Source organism: Triticum aestivum, chromosome 1B (genome assembly GCF_018294505.1).
Source record: "Triticum aestivum cultivar Chinese Spring chromosome 1B, IWGSC CS RefSeq v2.1, whole genome shotgun sequence".
Classification (NCBI taxonomy): domain Eukaryota; kingdom Viridiplantae; phylum Streptophyta; class Magnoliopsida; order Poales; family Poaceae; genus Triticum; species Triticum aestivum.
In genome coordinates, this window is record NC_057795.1 from 634,867,134 (window position 1) to 634,884,250 (window position 17,117).

The window sequence follows — 17,117 nt, forward strand, 5'->3', positions numbered from 1 at the left end:
AAGCAAGGAACGGATGAGCTTGCAAGGAATGCCATTATTTCCCCTTCTTTCATTCTCGAGGCCTTGCCTCATTCCTCAGCAATTCCAAGCTACGAGTCTCATGACCACCAAGGGGCAATAGGGCCTTGCGCCACCGCACATTTGTAGTCCATGGAGTCACGAACCTGATCTCGAGCAACGAGAGACCACTCCGTCTGTCACTCGAGTGACGAGAGGGGAAATGGCCACATCAAGTAAATAACATGGGCCTTTGTACTCGCGGAGGCGTCACATCGGTGGCGGGATCGACACCATGTCAGGATAATTTGGCCCTGTAGAAGAGCTCCAATCTATAGCGCTTCAAAGCATGTGGCCTCTTCGTCTCGTCAGGGTTCGAATCGGCGATGTCGGGTCATGCCACTCCAGGTGGCGATGGAGTCCGATCAGGAAGGGTGCATGGATCTCCATCTTCTTGTGTTCGGGGTCTTTTGTGCAATCTTCTTCAAATATCATGTATCACTGTTTGTCTGTAAGAGTGCCCACGTGTGCCCTCTTATTACCAAGTTTTTTTTTTTTGAGAATCCTGTACCATTGTTTTTTTTGTTGGCAATATTTGTAGTACCAAGTTTGTTTAATAAACATGTGGTTACTTCTGTTTGAAAAAAAGAGTCCCAATTTTTTTTTGAGTTCATAGAAAAAAAAGAGTCTTAACTTCAAGGAATATTTCGATTTGCTTTAAAGCAGCCGTTTTTTTAAGGGGTAATGCAACTTTTTATTCATCAAAGACCACAGATAGTGGGATTACATTTGAGTTATGGGGTTGCGAAAGCCAAAACGATAGACATGGACAAGCCACCGGGCCTGCCGCTACAACCACCCGAGGCCCAGTCCAGTCCAGCCCAGCACAGCGAGATCCATTTCCCCTTGCTCCTCCTCTCCTTCCACTCCCCACGCCGCCGCCGTCTTCCTCCTCTCCTCCCCGCGCCGCCGCCTTCCGGCTGTCGCCCGTCGCTCAGGTACGCCGTCCCTCTCCGCTCCGATCCATCCGTCCATCCGCATTCAGTTTGATGGTGCTGCAGGAGCTCCTGTAGAGCCAGGCCCTCGCTCGTGGATCCTTCCCCGACCCCGATCCCCCGTTCTGTCGCTTGCTCGCCGGACGCCCTCCAGCCCCTCCGCGCCGTGGCCCCGCTCCCATTATCTGGTCGCCTGGAGATTTTGGGACGGGGGGGAGACCTGATGCATGATTTATTTCAGGTTTATCGATCCGAGTACAAAATAGTATAACTTTTCTATAACAGAAGGGAAAAGCAGGGTAGGAGGAAGTAGATTGTAGAGACGCCTGGGTAGTCAGGCTGGAGAAAGATACAAACGCTGCAATATATTACTTCACCCAATATATCCAATTTCTGTAGTTCTGCCTAGTTCTTAATTGTACTTGAGCTTCTGTGTTGAAACTGAATTATTATAAGTTCTCTGGACTCTGATTCAGGGGAGTTAAATGTTTTTGCTAGTGGACCGGGCAATTCTATATTGTAGTGTTTCTCTTCCTGCCAATCTGAATGTTGCTGAATAAGAAACATAAAAGTTTGAACTTCTCTTATGAATTTCGCCGCCAATCTGAGTGGTGGGCAATATTCAAATTTAGCACTAGCTTGTGTTCTGGTTTGGATTCAAACCTAAGCTGCTTGATCTTTTGCTCTGGATCAGATGGAATGGCTTGGTCTCGATGTTTCTTTTTCATCAGTAAAGCTAGGTGTTGGTCACCTGTGGTCTTAAGATCGATAGAAATATTTGTCACTACTTTCTGTTGATTCTTCATGGTTAGTTCGTTCATCCTTTAGATAGATGCATGGAAGCTTATCCACTTGCTGCTAATAAATGCTTACGTGCGCTGCCGGATGTGTACCAGATGCGCGTGTTTGGTTTTGCTGCTTATCTCACACGACAAACAGGGTGTAGCGTCGCTCGAGTGATTTTGTTTCTCAGGAGAAACCCGCTGGAGCTATTGATCCCTCACCAAACCCGTTGTGCTTGAATCGATGCTGCCCAGGCCGAATTCCGCCTGTAAAATGTGTTTCTTTTCTTCTAAGTCTTACTTCAGTCGACACCCAGTTCCTGTAGATCTGCTTAGTTCTTAGCTGCACCTCGGCTTCCGTGCTGGGACTGAATTGAGATAAGTTCTTTGGACTCAGATTCGGAGAGAGCTAAACGTTGTTTCGTCTAGTGAATTGGGCAACTGTATTGTACTAGCGCGTCTCTTCCTGCCAATCTGAATGCTGTTGAATAAGAAAAATAAAAGTCTGGAACCGATCTTGTGAATCTTACTGCCAATCTGATTATCTGAATGTTGCTGGATAAGAAACATACAAGTTTGGAACTTCTCTCTCTTGTGAGTTTTGCTGCCAAACTGAAGAATGTTGCTGAATAAGAAACGTACAAGTTTGGGACTTCTCTTATGAAACACAAGCTGCTTCATCTTTTGCTCTGGACCAGATGGAATAACATGATCACGATGTTTCTTTTTAATCAGTAAACCTAGGTGTTCGTCACTTGTGGTCTTAAGATCGATAGAAATGTATGTCGCTATTTTCTGTTGTTGATTCTTTCTGGCCAGTTCATTCATCATTTAGGGCTTGATATATGGAGGCTTGTCTACTTGCTGCTAATACATGCTGTTTTATCTCTAGTCCTTGAAGCTTACGGTCTCTTTGGCAATTCTTATTATGCCTGCAGATGCAGAAGTTCAAGACCTTGGCCAAAGCCTTGACCGGCAAGACCTTCACCGCCGGGAGGAACTCTTCCGGGCGGATCACTTCTTTTCACCAAGGGGGTGGATCCAAGCGATCGCTTAGGGACATTGACCTCAAAAGGAACACTTGTTCTGTTGGCGTTGTGGAAAGGATTGAGTACGACCCTAATCGTTCTTCTCGGATCGCTCTTCTCCGATGGATCGAAGGGGTACCTCAAAAGGATGCATCATACAAGGCCGAGCGTGCGCCTGTCAATTACATAATAGTCAGCCATCAAATGGAGCCGGGCAGCATGGTGGTGAACAGCGACTCCTCCAAACCTTCCACGACCGGCTCCTTGATGCGGCCTGCCCACAACGCTGATTCCTTCCTGCGGTTCCAAGAGCTGTTCCGCAAAGTGTAACACCCTCGATGTGACTATAGCTCCCACGTGTCGAGGCACGACTTAGAGACATAATCGCATTGAAGGCATATGTCGCAAGTGAGGTAATCGTCACACAACCCATGTAATACATAAGGGAAAAAGATACATAGTTAGCTTACAATCGCCACTTCACACCATTACATAAATAAACATTACATCGATCAAATACATTCATGGTCCAACTACGGAATCAAAATAAAAGAAGAACCCCAAATGCGACAAAGGTCCCCGATCGACCCCAACTGGGCTCCACTACTGATCAACTAGAACGAAACAACACAAAGGACAAGGTCGTCATCGAGCTCCTCCTGAGCTTGGTTGCGTCATCTGCACGGACTCATCGGCACCTACAAGCTGGTTTTGGAAGTATCTGTGAGCCACAGGGACTCAGCAATCTCACACCCTCGCGATCAAGACTATTTAAGCTTATGGGTAAGGTAAAGGTATGAGGTGGAGCTGCAGCAAGCGACTAGCATATATGGTGGCTAACATACGCAACTGAGAGCGAGAAGAGAAGGCAAAGCACGGTCGATAAAAGTATGATCAAGAAGTGATCCTGGACTACTTACGTCAAGCATAACTCCAACAACCGTGTTCACTTCCCGGACTCCGCCGGAAAGAGACCATCACGGTTACACACGCAGTTGATGCGTTTTATATCGGATCTGGTGTCAAGTTATCTACAACCGGACATTAACAATTCCCATCTGCCTATAACCGCAGGCACGGCTTTCGAAAGATTATACCCTGCAGGGGTGTCCCAACTTAGCCCATGACAAGCTCTCGCGATCAACGAAGGAATAGACCTTCTCCCAGGAAGACCCGATCAGACTCGGAATCCCGGTTTACAAGACATTTCGACAATGGTAAAACAAGACCAGCAAGACCGCCCGATGCGCCGACAATCCCGATAGGAGCTGCACATATCTCGTTCTCAGGGCAACACCGGATGAACACTACGTACAACTAAAACCAGACCTCGAGTTTCCCCGAGGTGGCGCTGCAAGTGGCTCTGGTTCGGACCAACACTTAGACAAGCACTGGCCCGGGGGGGGGCTATAATAAAGATGACCCTCGAGAGAGCGACTCCCAAGGGAAAAGTAGGTGGTGGTGAGGCAAATGGTAAAAGTCAATGTTGGGCCTTGCTGGAGGAGTTTTATTCAAAGCGAACTGTCAAGGGGGTCCCATAAATCACCCGACCGCGTAAGGAACGCAAAATCCGGGAACATAACACCGGTATGACGGAAACTAGGCCGGCAAGAGTGGAACAAAACACCAGGCAAAAGGCCAAGCCTTCCACCCTTTACCAAGTATATAGATGCATTAATTATATAAGATATATTGTGATATCCCAACCAAAATCCTGTCCACCATGGAGAAATCTTCAACTTCACCTGCAACTAGCAACGCTATAAGAGGGGCTGAGCAAGCGGTAACATAGCCAATCAACGGTTTGCTAGGACATGGTGAGTTAGAGGTTTGACATGGCAATTGGGAGGCTGACAAGCAAATGGTAGGCATCGAAGCATTGGCATAGCAAGAGCGAGCAAACTAGCATAGCAAAGATAGTAGTGATTTCGAGGGTATGATCATCTTGCCTTAAATCCCGCAAGGAAGAAGAACGAGTCCATGAAGAAGACAAACGGACGTAGACGAACGGTTCCTCACAAACGCGACGTTGTCGGAAACAACCCGAAGAAGCACACCGGAAAGAAGCAAACAACATAGTAAACAACAAACACATCAACATGGCATGAAGCACAAACGAGTATGATGCATGTCCGGTTTAATGAGGCACGGCATGGCAAAATGCACAAGCAATCCTACAAATTAAGTGGAGCTCAATATGCATCGGGATGCATATTGACAGAGCACCACATCAATTATTTAGTTTGATCTCGTTTATGTACCCAACAATATTAAATGTTGATTAACATGGCAAGAGGTGAAGCAAATGTAAACTACCTATCTAGTCAAGGTTAAATGAGGCCGGAAGCAACGAACAACAATTCCGGAAACTCCTCATATGCATATATTAGGTTTGGTACTGTTCTGCCCTAAACATAATTTTATAGTTTTTAAACATGCAAAGTAAAGCCACCATGTTAAACTAGGCATTTTTCTACCCCATTTACATATAAAGTTTGTTAGATTTGGAGCTACGGTTATTTAGTTATGAATTAAATCATGTTAACATGGCATAGGAGCAAATTAATGCAAACATCATTTTAGACATTTCAAACATGGATGAAAGTTGGATATTATTAATCTACACGAAATTCTGAGCAAGTTTCATATATAACTTATTTCAAACCGATGCACGGTTAGTGAGTTATTAAATGCATGAACTAGGGGGACTATTCTGCAAAACTGCAAATCCTCGGATAATTGCTAAAATCACAGAACTGAAAAAAAACCTACACGGGCCGAAACTGAACTTGGAGCAGGCCCATCAGTAAAAAAACAAGAGGCGCTGGGGGAGTGGCCTCACCCATGGGCTCGGCCCAGTCAGATCTGGAGGAGGCCGGCATGGGGCTGCGGTAGCTGGGCTGGGCCTTGGCGCGGTGCTGGGCCACGCAGCGCTGGGCCTTGGAGCGGACGAAGGGAGCTGGGCTGCTCCTGGACGCAGAAGTGAGGGGCGCGGGATCGGTCAACGCGGGGACGACGCCTCTCCTCGTTCGTTGCAGGGGAAGCAGGGCGATGCAGAGGAGGCGAGCAGGCGCCGGTGACCGGGAGCAGAGCGAAGGGGCGGCGAGGTCTTGGGCATGGGGAAGGTCGGATCGACCGGATCCAGGGCGCGGGGAGCCCGTTCCTGGCGGCGGCGGGGCTCCACAGCTTGCACGAGCTCGGGGCGACGAGGATCCGTTCCAGGACGAAGCAGCGGCGGGCGTCCATGGCGACGGAGTATCTGGGAGAGAGAGGGATTAGAGAGAGAGAGAGGAAGCCGAAGGAGAAGACGGGAGGAGGAGGCAAGGCGCTGGCCTGCGGGTCGACGGCGGCGACAAGGCTGACGAAGGGGCCGTCGGAGTCGCGAAGCTTGTGCGCGAGCAGAGGAGCTCGGGCTGCAGCTGCTGGCTGCTGCGGGCGCGGACGGCGACGGCTGCGGGCGGCCGGACGCGTCCAGGACCAAGGGAGGAGGAGGCACGAGCAGGGACGAGGCCGGCGGCGTGGCTTTGGTGGCTGGGTTCGCCGGCGGGGTGGAGGAGACGAAGGCGGGTCGCACTCGGTGGCAGAGGGGGCAGAGGCGTGCTAGACCGTGGCCTCGATCCATCCTGGATCGGGCGCCGGCTGGCTGCTGTACGAAGGCTCGGCGAGGGGTGGATCGGGAAAGAGGCTGGCGATTGGCTCGATGGGGAATGGGAGGATTCCGAGGTGGATGCGGGAGAGAGGTGGCTGCGGCGGCTAGGAGGATCCCTAGAAATTAGGGATTTGGTCTTGGTTTAGACTAGTATATATAGCGGGTAGGTTAGGCTAGGGGCTATCTCCTACCTCCGATCGTAATCGGACGGACGGAAAAAAATAGACTAGGGAGAAACCAACAAAGAAACGAAGATACTTTCGGGATGTTTGGGGATGATTCGGATCCAACGGTAACGACAGAGCGGGTCGGGTTCAGGACAACTTTCGGGCGCGCACACGAGGGGGTCTGTGGTTGTGCAAAGAGGGGGTTGGGCTGAGAAGAGAGAGGAGAAGGCAGCCCGACACGATTTTCGGAGACCGAAAACGTCCGACGAAGGTACCGGCAACGGTACCGCTATACATTTAACGGTTGGGCTATCAGATGGACTCCGAATGCGACGAAACTTGGCAGACGGCCTGTCTACACTATAATAAGACCGCACGACAAGTCCCATCCCATTCCGAGAACATTTTTATGCCACTTATAAAATAATATTTTGGAGGTGCCGCGGGCGCGTGCGAGTGTGGTCGGGCTCAGAACGGACAACGGAGAGAACCGGCGGAACCAGAACGGATGCAAGTTTTATGAAAACGATGCCGATGCAATGCGCATGATGCTGTGAGACGAGATGCATAACAAGAACAAAAGGCAAAACAACAGACAAAAACCCAACCACGGAGGAAATAATAAATCACATCTCCGGAAAAAGGCAAGAGTCGGAGTTACGAATATGAAAAGTTGTATCCGGGGCGTTACAACACTCCACCACTACGAGAGGATCTCGTCCCGAGATCTAGGATGGCACCGGAGGGAAAAGGAAAAGGAAGAGAAGAGGTAAAACTAAGTTGCTTCTTCGACCAATGAGTGAAACCACGAACCTTGAGAGGTTGAACAAATTGAAAGAAACAAAACAACGGAGATGACCAAGATTGCAAACAGTCCGTTAGAAAAGAGGAACAAGGAACATAACGAGAACTTGAAGGTTGCAAAGACATGATTGATGAGCACAATGGACAAGAAGGAATTGAAACCACTCTGGTTGAAACGAGATAAGAATGAATAAGAATGATATAATTTTGACAGCACTCCGACTGTAAATGGAAGAAATTGAACATGAACTTGAGAAGATGGGATGATACTTGATGAAATCAACAACACACTGCCTTCGGAACTATTGAAAGAGTGGCATAATGGGTAAGAAGGATTTCAGACAGCACTCAGGTTGAAAAGAGAGGCAAAACTTGACAAGATGAAAGAACTTGAAGAGATGACACAACAGTCCGGTTAAATGGATAAGCACGAAAAAAAACACGATCCTCACAATTCGGGATGATGAGCGAAGAGAGCAACATCACATTGCCTCCGAAAGAAGAAATAGAAGATAGATCATTGGAATGAAAAGAACGGAGAAGAAAATGACAATTGCTGCCACAAATGAACTTGGAAAGCGCCCTTCCAAGAAGGTTATAACGGAGTTGTTGGAAAACCAACAACGAAAAGAATAAGCTTGTAGTGGGCTTATGGAAACATCGCAAGACTATGAGATGACATTCTGCCACTAACGAAAAACAATTGCTCGTTTGAGATCAACGAAGAGACGAAAAACCTCTTTCACCGAGAAGGATATGGAGAAAGCTTGGATCAATGATAAGCACCACAAATAGCAACATTCCCAATGGAAGGCTTTAGGTGAAATCTATACCAAGATAACTCCAAAGAAGAAGTTGATTGGACTGAGAAGAACTCATGCTCGAAGGAGTTGATGGGTTTAACTACCTCATTCTTGACAACATATGAATCATCAAACACGAACTCGAATTGTCAAGAATGACATGACACCACCTCAAAAGATAAGGTAGAAAGAATTGCACTTCAGAATGCAAGATGAAGAATACTTGAACTCCTCAAAACAAAACATGTGTTGAGCACCATGTTTACTTTTGAGTATAGCTTGGCGGATCTTAGCTTCGAGAGAAATTTTGAAGAACAAATGAAGAATGAAAGGAATCCTTGATGAACCATCATGTAGATCTTCCATGGAGAACTCCGGTAATAAAAGAATGATAGAAAGAAAGAGAAGTTGAAAGAACAAGGTGAGCCTTGTGATGATTTAGATGGAGCTTTGCGACGATATAACCAAGAAAACTTGGAACTCCGGAAAGAAAAGATGAATATTAGAACCGAGAATTACTTCATCATGAACAATCTCTGGAAGAAGGAATTAATCACTTGGATGAAACAAGAATAAGAATTATGTCATGCCTATCCTTCACCAATTTAAATTGATGACAAGCAACAGATTTGGCATACTACTTATTCTCATAGAAAGGATCAAGATAGATATGGCGCAAACTTTAGAAAATCTTCATGAACCACCGGTGGAATTTGGAAACAACGAATGAATTGATATGATAACCAAGGAAAGAGAACTCTTGAACGAACCACCGTAAGAATTGAAAATGAAAGTAACAAAGGCACAATTCACCGGGAAGAATTGGAAAACGAATGAAGATACTTGAGGCGATTTAGAAACATGAGAACGAAGAGATCATGAGCTGACTAGAGGGTATATGAACGAATCACCGGTAAGATTTGGAGAACAAGAGTTGAAGGTTGAGAATGAGTAATATTCAGAAATGATGGCATTCGGATTATCAAGAAAGGAAGCAACTCCTGAAATGCATCAGATGGTTGAAAAGAATTGTCACAATCAAAACAATTATGAGGATAGCATCAAGCTAGAACCATGAATCTTCAAGAGAATGGACCAAGATTTAAGAGAAATCCTTCTTCGGTCTTCAAAAGTTGAGAAAGATGATGAGAACCACCATGAATTGTTGAGATACTCCGGAATGAAAATTGGAAAGGTTGAACCAACGATGAAAATATTTCAAAGCGATCTTGGAGAAGGCATGTGACTGATGGAATCCATTCTTACGTCACACTTTGAAAAGAATTTGGGAATAGCACCAGAATAATTAGAAGAGTCAGGTAAGATCCTGGGAAAAAAACCTGTGGGTTAGGGCCCACTCAAAAGAAAACACCGTTGAACAATTGATTGAAAGGGGGGATTGCACCGGTTGAATTAAATGGCTTGAATGAGATAACAACCTCGAAATATCTTGAACGGATTGAGAATGGAAACACAAGTCTTCGAGATATCTTGAGCACTCCAGAACAAATGAAAAGCGAGAAGTGAAAGATTAAGAGGTGCACCGGTATGAACAAGCATTTGACACGAGGAAAAAAAATATGATCAACACCGAAAGCTTGAAATTAACACCACCGGAGAAGAAACAATAATGAAGGATGATGAACTTGAAGCTCGTGAGCATCTTCACGAGGGATCACCGGATCAGAACATTGATCGAAAAGAGTGAAGTGACTTCACATGAATAAATGGATACTTGATTAAAATAAATGAGTCCTTGAAGAAAAAGGGGTGGGAGGGCGGGAAAACAAAGACAACTTGGGACGGATGAAACAAACACCGTTGAGAAAACTGAGAGGTGATCTTGCGAATGTTGAAATGATCGGATCCACTTGAAAAGAAGCACACCGGTTGGAAAGAATTGACATGACAATCTCGATGATCGAAAGGATTAGCACTCCCATAGAAATATGAGAACACCATTTAAGAAAGGTATGGATTCAACATTTGACTCGAAGCAACTCGAATACCACAAATAAAACAAAACAAAGGATTGGCTTGCAGAATAAGCCGGAACAAACATATGATAGAGATTCCGTCCGAAGTTTTCGTGGTGGGGCCCACACGGGCTCGAGTGTACAGCACCATCATGTACAAGGCAGTGCACATGACATACGAAGTGTCCCCGAACCAGCATAGCCAAGGGTTCTTTAAGACACAACGAGACCACTGTAAAAACGACCGTGGAAAGGCGGACCACTAGACGTCGAACCCCAATCTCATATCATGCATCTGTCGAAAAGATATTCTAGGAGCTACTTGAATTCCCACCTATAAAACTCCCGAAACTTTCTGGTTATGCAATCTGGTGTTGGGGATACAGGGGAAGCAATATATCTCACCCAAACTAACAATACCTACATCCAAGCTGTATCCATCCGTCAACACATAACCAAGAAACCTTCGGAAATCGTGTACCTCAACCTTCGAAAAGCATCCGTTATACGAGTTATGGCAATACTCCCGAGCTCGCCCCAGTACTGGGTTATCGGGGTTATCTCACCAACAACTGCATAAAAGAGATTTTCGATGTCGGCAAATCTCAGGTATTCCAGAACTGCAACGATAAAATTATGATGACAACACCTCAGAGCTCAACTCCCCGGGACACTTCCACAAAACCCCTGACAGGAGGCACCAAGACAATGATCTCATCATAAAACCATCGGAACGATTCCAAGATACCCGCGTGATCCTAAATTTTTTTAGTGAAATTTGAGAAGAGAAGAGTCAAAACTCTACGTCAGGATGCCTCGCAAGAGTGACGAAGGGACTGAGGAGTAAAAAGAATTCCTAAACTCTCCGATATATAATTCCTAAATGACTCAAAACATTTTTCTAGACACAACTCGGCCACTAAAAACGATCAAGCAATGGGGCTCCTAAGGTCGGGGAAGGCTCTGATTACCAACTTGTAACACCCTCGATGCGACTATAGCTCCCACGTGTCGAGGCACGACTTAGAGACATAATCGCATTGAAGGCATATGTCGCAAGTGAGGTAATCGTCACACAACCCATGTAATACATAAGGGAAAGAGATACATAGTTGGCTTACAATCGCCACTTCACACCATTACATAAATAAACATTACATCAATCAAATACACTCATGGTCCGACTACGGAACCAAAATAAAAGAAGAACCCCAAATGCGACAAAGGTCCCCGATCGACCCCAACTGGGCTCCACTACTGATCAACTAGAACGAAACAACACAAAGGACAAGGTCGTCATCGAGCTCCTCCTGAGCTTGGTTGCGTCATCTGCACGGACTCATCGGCACCTACAAGCTGGTTTTGGAAGTATCTGTGAGCCACAGGGACTCAGCAATCTCACACCCTCGCGATCAAGACTATTTAAGCTTATGGGTAAGGTAAAGGTATGAGGTGGAGCTGCAGCAAGCGACTAGCATATATGGTGGCTAACATACGCAACTGAGAGCGAGAAGAGAAGGCAAAGCACGGTCGATAAAAGTATGATCAAGAAGTGATCCTGGACTACTTACGTCAAGCATAACTCCAACAACCGTGTTCACTTCCCGGACTCCGCCGGAAAGAGACCATCACGGTTACACACGCAGTTGATGCGTTTTATATCGGATCTGGTGTCAAGTTATCTACAACCGGACATTAACAAATTCCATCTGCCTATAACCGCAGGCACGGCTTTCGAAAGATTATACCCTGCAGGGGTGTCCCAACTTAGCCCATGACAAGCTCTCGCGATCAACGAAGGAATAGACCTTCTCCCAGGAAGACCCGATCAGACTCGGAATCCCGGTTTACAAGACATTTCGACAATGGTAAAACAAGACCAGCAAGACCGCCCGATGCGCCGACAATCCCGATAGGAGCTGCACATATCTCGTTCTCAGGGCAACACCGGATGAACACTACGTACAACTAAAACCAGACCTCGAGTTTCCCCGAGGTGGCGCTGCAAGTGGCTCTGGTTCGGACCAACACTTAGACAAGCACTGGCCCGGGGGGGCTATAATAAAGATGACCCTCGAGAGAGCGACTCCCAAGGGAAAAGTAGGTGGTGGTGAGGCAAATGGTAAAAGTCAATGTTGGGCCTTGCTGGAGGAGTTTTATTCAAAGCGAACTGTCAAGGGGGTCCCATAAATCACCCGACCGCGTAAGGAACGCAAAATCCGGGAACATAACACCGGTATGACGGAAACTAGGCCGGCAAGAGTGGAACAAAACACCAGGAAAAAGGCCAAGCCTTCCACCCTTTACCAAGTATATAGATGCATTAATTATATAAAATATATTGTGATATCCCAACCAAAATCCTGTCCACCATGGAGAAATCTTCAACTTCACCTGCAACTAGCAACGCTATAAGAGGGGCTGAGCAAGCGGTAACATAGCCAATCAACGGTTTGCTAGGACATGGTGAGTTAGAGGTTTGACATGGCAATTGGGAGGCTGACAAGCAAATGGTAGGCATCGAAGCATTGGCATAGCAAGAGCGAGCAAACTAGCATAGCAAAGATAGTAGTGATTTCGAGGGAATGATCATCTTGCCTTAAATCCCGCAAGGAAGAAGAACGAGTCCATGAAGAAGACAAACGGACGTAGACGAACGGTTCCTCACAAACGCGACGTTGTCGGAAACAACCCGAAGAAGCACACCGGAAAGAAGCAAACAACATAGTAAACAACAAACACATCAACATGGCATGAAGCACAAACGAGTATGATGCATGTCCGGTTTAATGAGGCACGGCATGGCAAAATGCACAAGCAATCCTACAAATTAAGTGGAGCTCAATATGCATCGGGATGCATATTGACAGAGCACCACATCAATTATTTAGTTTGATCTCGTTTATGTACCCAACAATATTAAATGTTGATTAACACGGCAAGAGGTGAAGCAAATGTAAACTACCTATCTAGTCAAGGTTAAATGAGGCCGGAAGCAACGAACAACAATTCCGGAAACTCCTCATATGCATATATTAGGTTTGGTACTGTTCTGCCCTAAACATAATTTTATAGTTTTTAAACATGCATAGTAAAGCCACCATGTTAAACTAGGCATTTTTCTACCCCATTTACATATAAAGTTTGTTAGATTTGGAGCTACGGTTATTTAGTTATGAATTAAATCATGTTAACATGGCATATGAGCAAATTAATGCAAACATCATTTTAGACATTTCAAACATGGATGAAAGTTGGATATTATTAATCTACACGAAATTCTAAGCAAGTTTCATATATAACTTATTTGGAACCGATGCACGGTTAGTGAGTTATTAAATGCATGAACTAGGGGGACTATTCTGCAAAACTGCAAATCCTCGGATAATTGCTAAAATCACAGGACTGAAAAAAAACCTACACGGGCCGAAACTGAACTTGGAGCAGGCCCATCAGTAAAAAAACAAGAGGCGCTGGGGGAGTGGCCTCACCCATGGGCTCGGCCCAGTCAGATCTGGAGGAGGCCGGCATGGGGCTGCGGTAGCTGGGCTGGGCCTTGGCGCGGTGCTGGGCCACGCAGCCCTGGGCCTTGGAGCGGACGAAGGGAGCTAGGCTGCTCCTGGACGCAGAAGTGAGGGGCGCGGGATCGGTCAACGCGGGGACGATGCCTCTCCTCGTTCGTTGCAGGGGAAGCAGGGCGATGCAGAGGAGGCGAGCAGGCGCCGGTGACCGGGAGCAGAGCGAAGGGGCGGCGAGGTCTTGGGCATGGGGAAGGTCGGATTGACCGGATCCAGGGCGCGGGGAGCCCGTTCCTGGCGGCGGCGGGGCTCCACAGCTTGCACGAGCTCGGGGCGACGAGGATCCGTTCCAGGACGAAGCAGCGGCGGGCGTCCATGGCGACGGAGTATCTGGGAGAGAGAGGGATTAGAGAGAGAGATGAAGCCGAAGGAGAAGACGGGAGGAGGAGGCAAGGCGCTGGCCTGCGGGTCGACGGCGGCGACAAGGCTGACGAAGGGGCCGTCGGAGTCGCGAAGCTTGTGCGCGAGCAGAGGAGCTCGGGCTGCAGCTGCTGGCTGCTGCAGGCGCGGACGGCGACGGCTGCGGGCGGCCGGACGCGTCCAGGACCAAGGGAGGAGGAGGCACGAGCAGGGACGAGGCCGGCGGCGTGGCTTTGGTGGCTGGGTTCGCCAGCGGGGTGGAGGAGACGAAGGCGGGTCGCACTCGGTGGCAGAGGGGGCAGAGGCGTGCTAGACCGTGGCCTCGATCCATCCTGGATCGGGCGCGGGCTGGCTGCTGTACGAAGGCTCGGCGAGGGGTGGATCGGGAAAGAGGCTGGCGATTGGCTCGATGGGGAATGGGAGGATCCCGAGGTGGATGCGGGAGAGAGGTGGCTGCGGCGGCTAGGAAGATCCCTAGAAATTAGGGATTTGGTCTTGGTTTAGACTAGTATATATAGCGGGTAGGTTAGGCTAGGGGCTATCTCCTCCCTCCGATCGTAATCGGACGGACGGAAAAAAATAGACTAGGGAGAAACCAACAAAGAAACGAAGATACTTTCGGGATATTTGGGGATGATTCGGATCCAACGGTAACGATAGAGCGGGTCGGGTTCAGGACAACTTTCGGGCGCGCACACGAGGGGGTCTGTGGTTGTGCAAAGAGGGGGTTGGGCTGAGAAGAGAGAGGAGAAGGCAGCCCGGCACGATTTTCGGAGACCGAAAACGTCCGACGAAGGTACCGGCAACGGTACCGCTATACATTTAATGGTTGGGCTATCAGATGGACTCCGAATGCGACGAAACTTGGCAGACGGCCTGTCTACACTATAATAAGACCGCACGACAAGTCCCATCCCATTCCGAGAACATTTTTATGCCACTTATAAAATAATATTTTGGAGGTGCCGCGGGCGCGTGCGAGTGTGGTCGGGCTCAGAACGGACAACGGAGAGAACCGGCGGAACCAGAACGGATGCAAGTTTTATGAAAACGATGCCGATGCAATGCGCATGATGCTGTGAGACGAGATGCATATAACAAGAATAAAAGACAAAACAACAGACAAAAACCCAACCGCGGAGGAAATAATAAATCACATCTCCGGAAAAAGGCAAGAGTCGGAGTTACGAATATGAAAAGTTGTATCCGGGGCGTTACACAAAGCCAGCCAAGAAGGCGAAGAGGAGGGCACTGATGATCAAGCAAATGATGCGGCGGTTCCTATGGCAGCACCGCTCATGCCTGCCGACCTACTGGACCTCAATTCCAAGGTGGGAAACTGCATGCCGTTGTCTGACATCCGCATGGGAACATGGGTGCACAGCATCGAGCTGCGCCACGGCCAGGGTGCGAAGCTCGTGCGGGCCGCCGGAGCCTACGCCAAGGTGGTCAAGGAGTCGGCCACGCAGTGCCTTGTGCGGCTGCCGTCGGGCGTCGAGAAGCTGATCGACTCCCGCTGCCGGGCCACCATCGGCATCGTCTCCAACCCCACCCACGGCGCGCGGAAGCTGAGGAAGGCGGGGCACAGCCGGTGGCTGGGCAGGCGCCCGGTCGTCCGTGGTGTCGCGATGAACCCGGTGGACCATCCCCATGAAGGAGGCGAGGGGCGCACCAAGGGCGGCAGGCCCTCGGTGTCGCCCTGGGGGAAGCCCACCAAGGCTGGGTACCGGACCGTGCCCAAGAAGCCAAAAGCTCAGTTGTCCCGTGATTGATTGATGATCTTCATGGAAGCCGTCAGTTGCTGCTCCAAGGCAAGGTAGTAGGCAGGATCTTGATGTGGCTATGGGTCGATCACAAAGGACTGTGACTCGTTTTTTCCTTTTTTGTTTGTTTGCGAACAGTTTCTGCTGCAGCACTATAACAGATGATGTTTGGACCTGCATGCGCCCAGTTTACTGTATTACTTCTTGGCATTTCTCCATTGATTTCTTTAGGCGTGTTTCTTGTGATTGATAATTTGCTCTGTCTGGTTAAGCAAACTGGGAGGGAACAAAATGATGATGTGCTTATATTTAGTTCAAGTTTCTGCAGCTGCTATTCCATCATCAAAAAGCATGCATGTGACGAGCTGCATATATATATAGTTTATTCAGTGATTCAGATAAGTGTAATTTCTGTTGGTGTAAATCCATCATCATGTTGAAAGCTAGCATGATTGATTGATTTGTCATTCATACTTGATGATACTACAATGCCTCTGGACTGAATGAATCCTGGTGGTGTTCAGTCAGTCAGTATATTACCTTGCAGCAGCGCGTGTCCAGTCCAGTTTTGCAGAATTATGGCAGAGTTTTAACTTGGCTAGCTGTTTGCTTTTTTGCCTGCAGCGCGCAAATTTTACATGATTTGTTTAGCTGCTGCTGCTGCTGCTGAAATTTGCTTTCTAGTAGTTTCTGTAGCTGCTGTTCCATCTTCAGAAACATGCATGTGTTGAGCTACATACCTATATATATGGTTTATTGAGTGTATCTGTCTGAAGTTGATTCTGATCTTTGTGTGCCTTTGTTAGTGTAGATCCATCATGTTGAAAGTTATCATGATTAACTTGCCACTTCTATGTCCTATAGATACAATCATACAATGCCTCTGGAATGAATCCTGGTGGTATATACACCATCGCAGCAGTGCGTGTCCAATCCAGTTTTGCACTAATAACTGACGGGATGATGTCTTAGGAATCCTGGTGGTATTTACTGGCTTTCTCTTCTATATTTATTTCCCATTTTTCCTTTTCTTTATTTATTAAATCATGAGTTGTTTTCCAAAATAACTGAGTTTTAAAACTCATAAACTTTCTTTAATTTCAAAAATAATTTCATTTTTTATGATTTTTCAATATTCATTAGTTATTTTAAAATTTCCAAAACATCTTAAAGCTCCGACCAGGCGCAGGAGTCGCTCGACAAGCTGCAGGCCTT

The 17,117-nt window shown here is 47.4% G+C and overlaps 1 protein-coding gene across 2 annotated transcripts; it reads left to right on the plus strand.

Annotated features, from left to right (window-relative positions):
* The first annotated feature begins 863 nt into the window (after window positions 1–863).
* LOC123143961 (60S ribosomal protein L2, mitochondrial) lies at window positions 864–16,130 on the plus strand. 2 transcript variants are annotated; one of them, XM_044562957.1, is made up of 4 exons: window positions 864–995; window positions 1,059–1,233; window positions 2,713–3,126; window positions 15,363–16,130. In XM_044562957.1, the coding sequence occupies exons 2-4, from the start codon at window positions 1,216–1,218 to the stop codon at window positions 15,909–15,911; spliced, it is 981 nt and encodes a 326-aa protein (XP_044418892.1). In that variant the 5' UTR covers window positions 864–995; window positions 1,059–1,215; the 3' UTR covers window positions 15,912–16,130. The 2 variants fall into 2 exon arrangements, with proteins under 2 accessions (XP_044418892.1, XP_044418898.1); XM_044562963.1 differs by lacking the exon at window positions 1,059–1,233.
* Window positions 16,131–17,117: the final 987 nt, after the last annotated feature.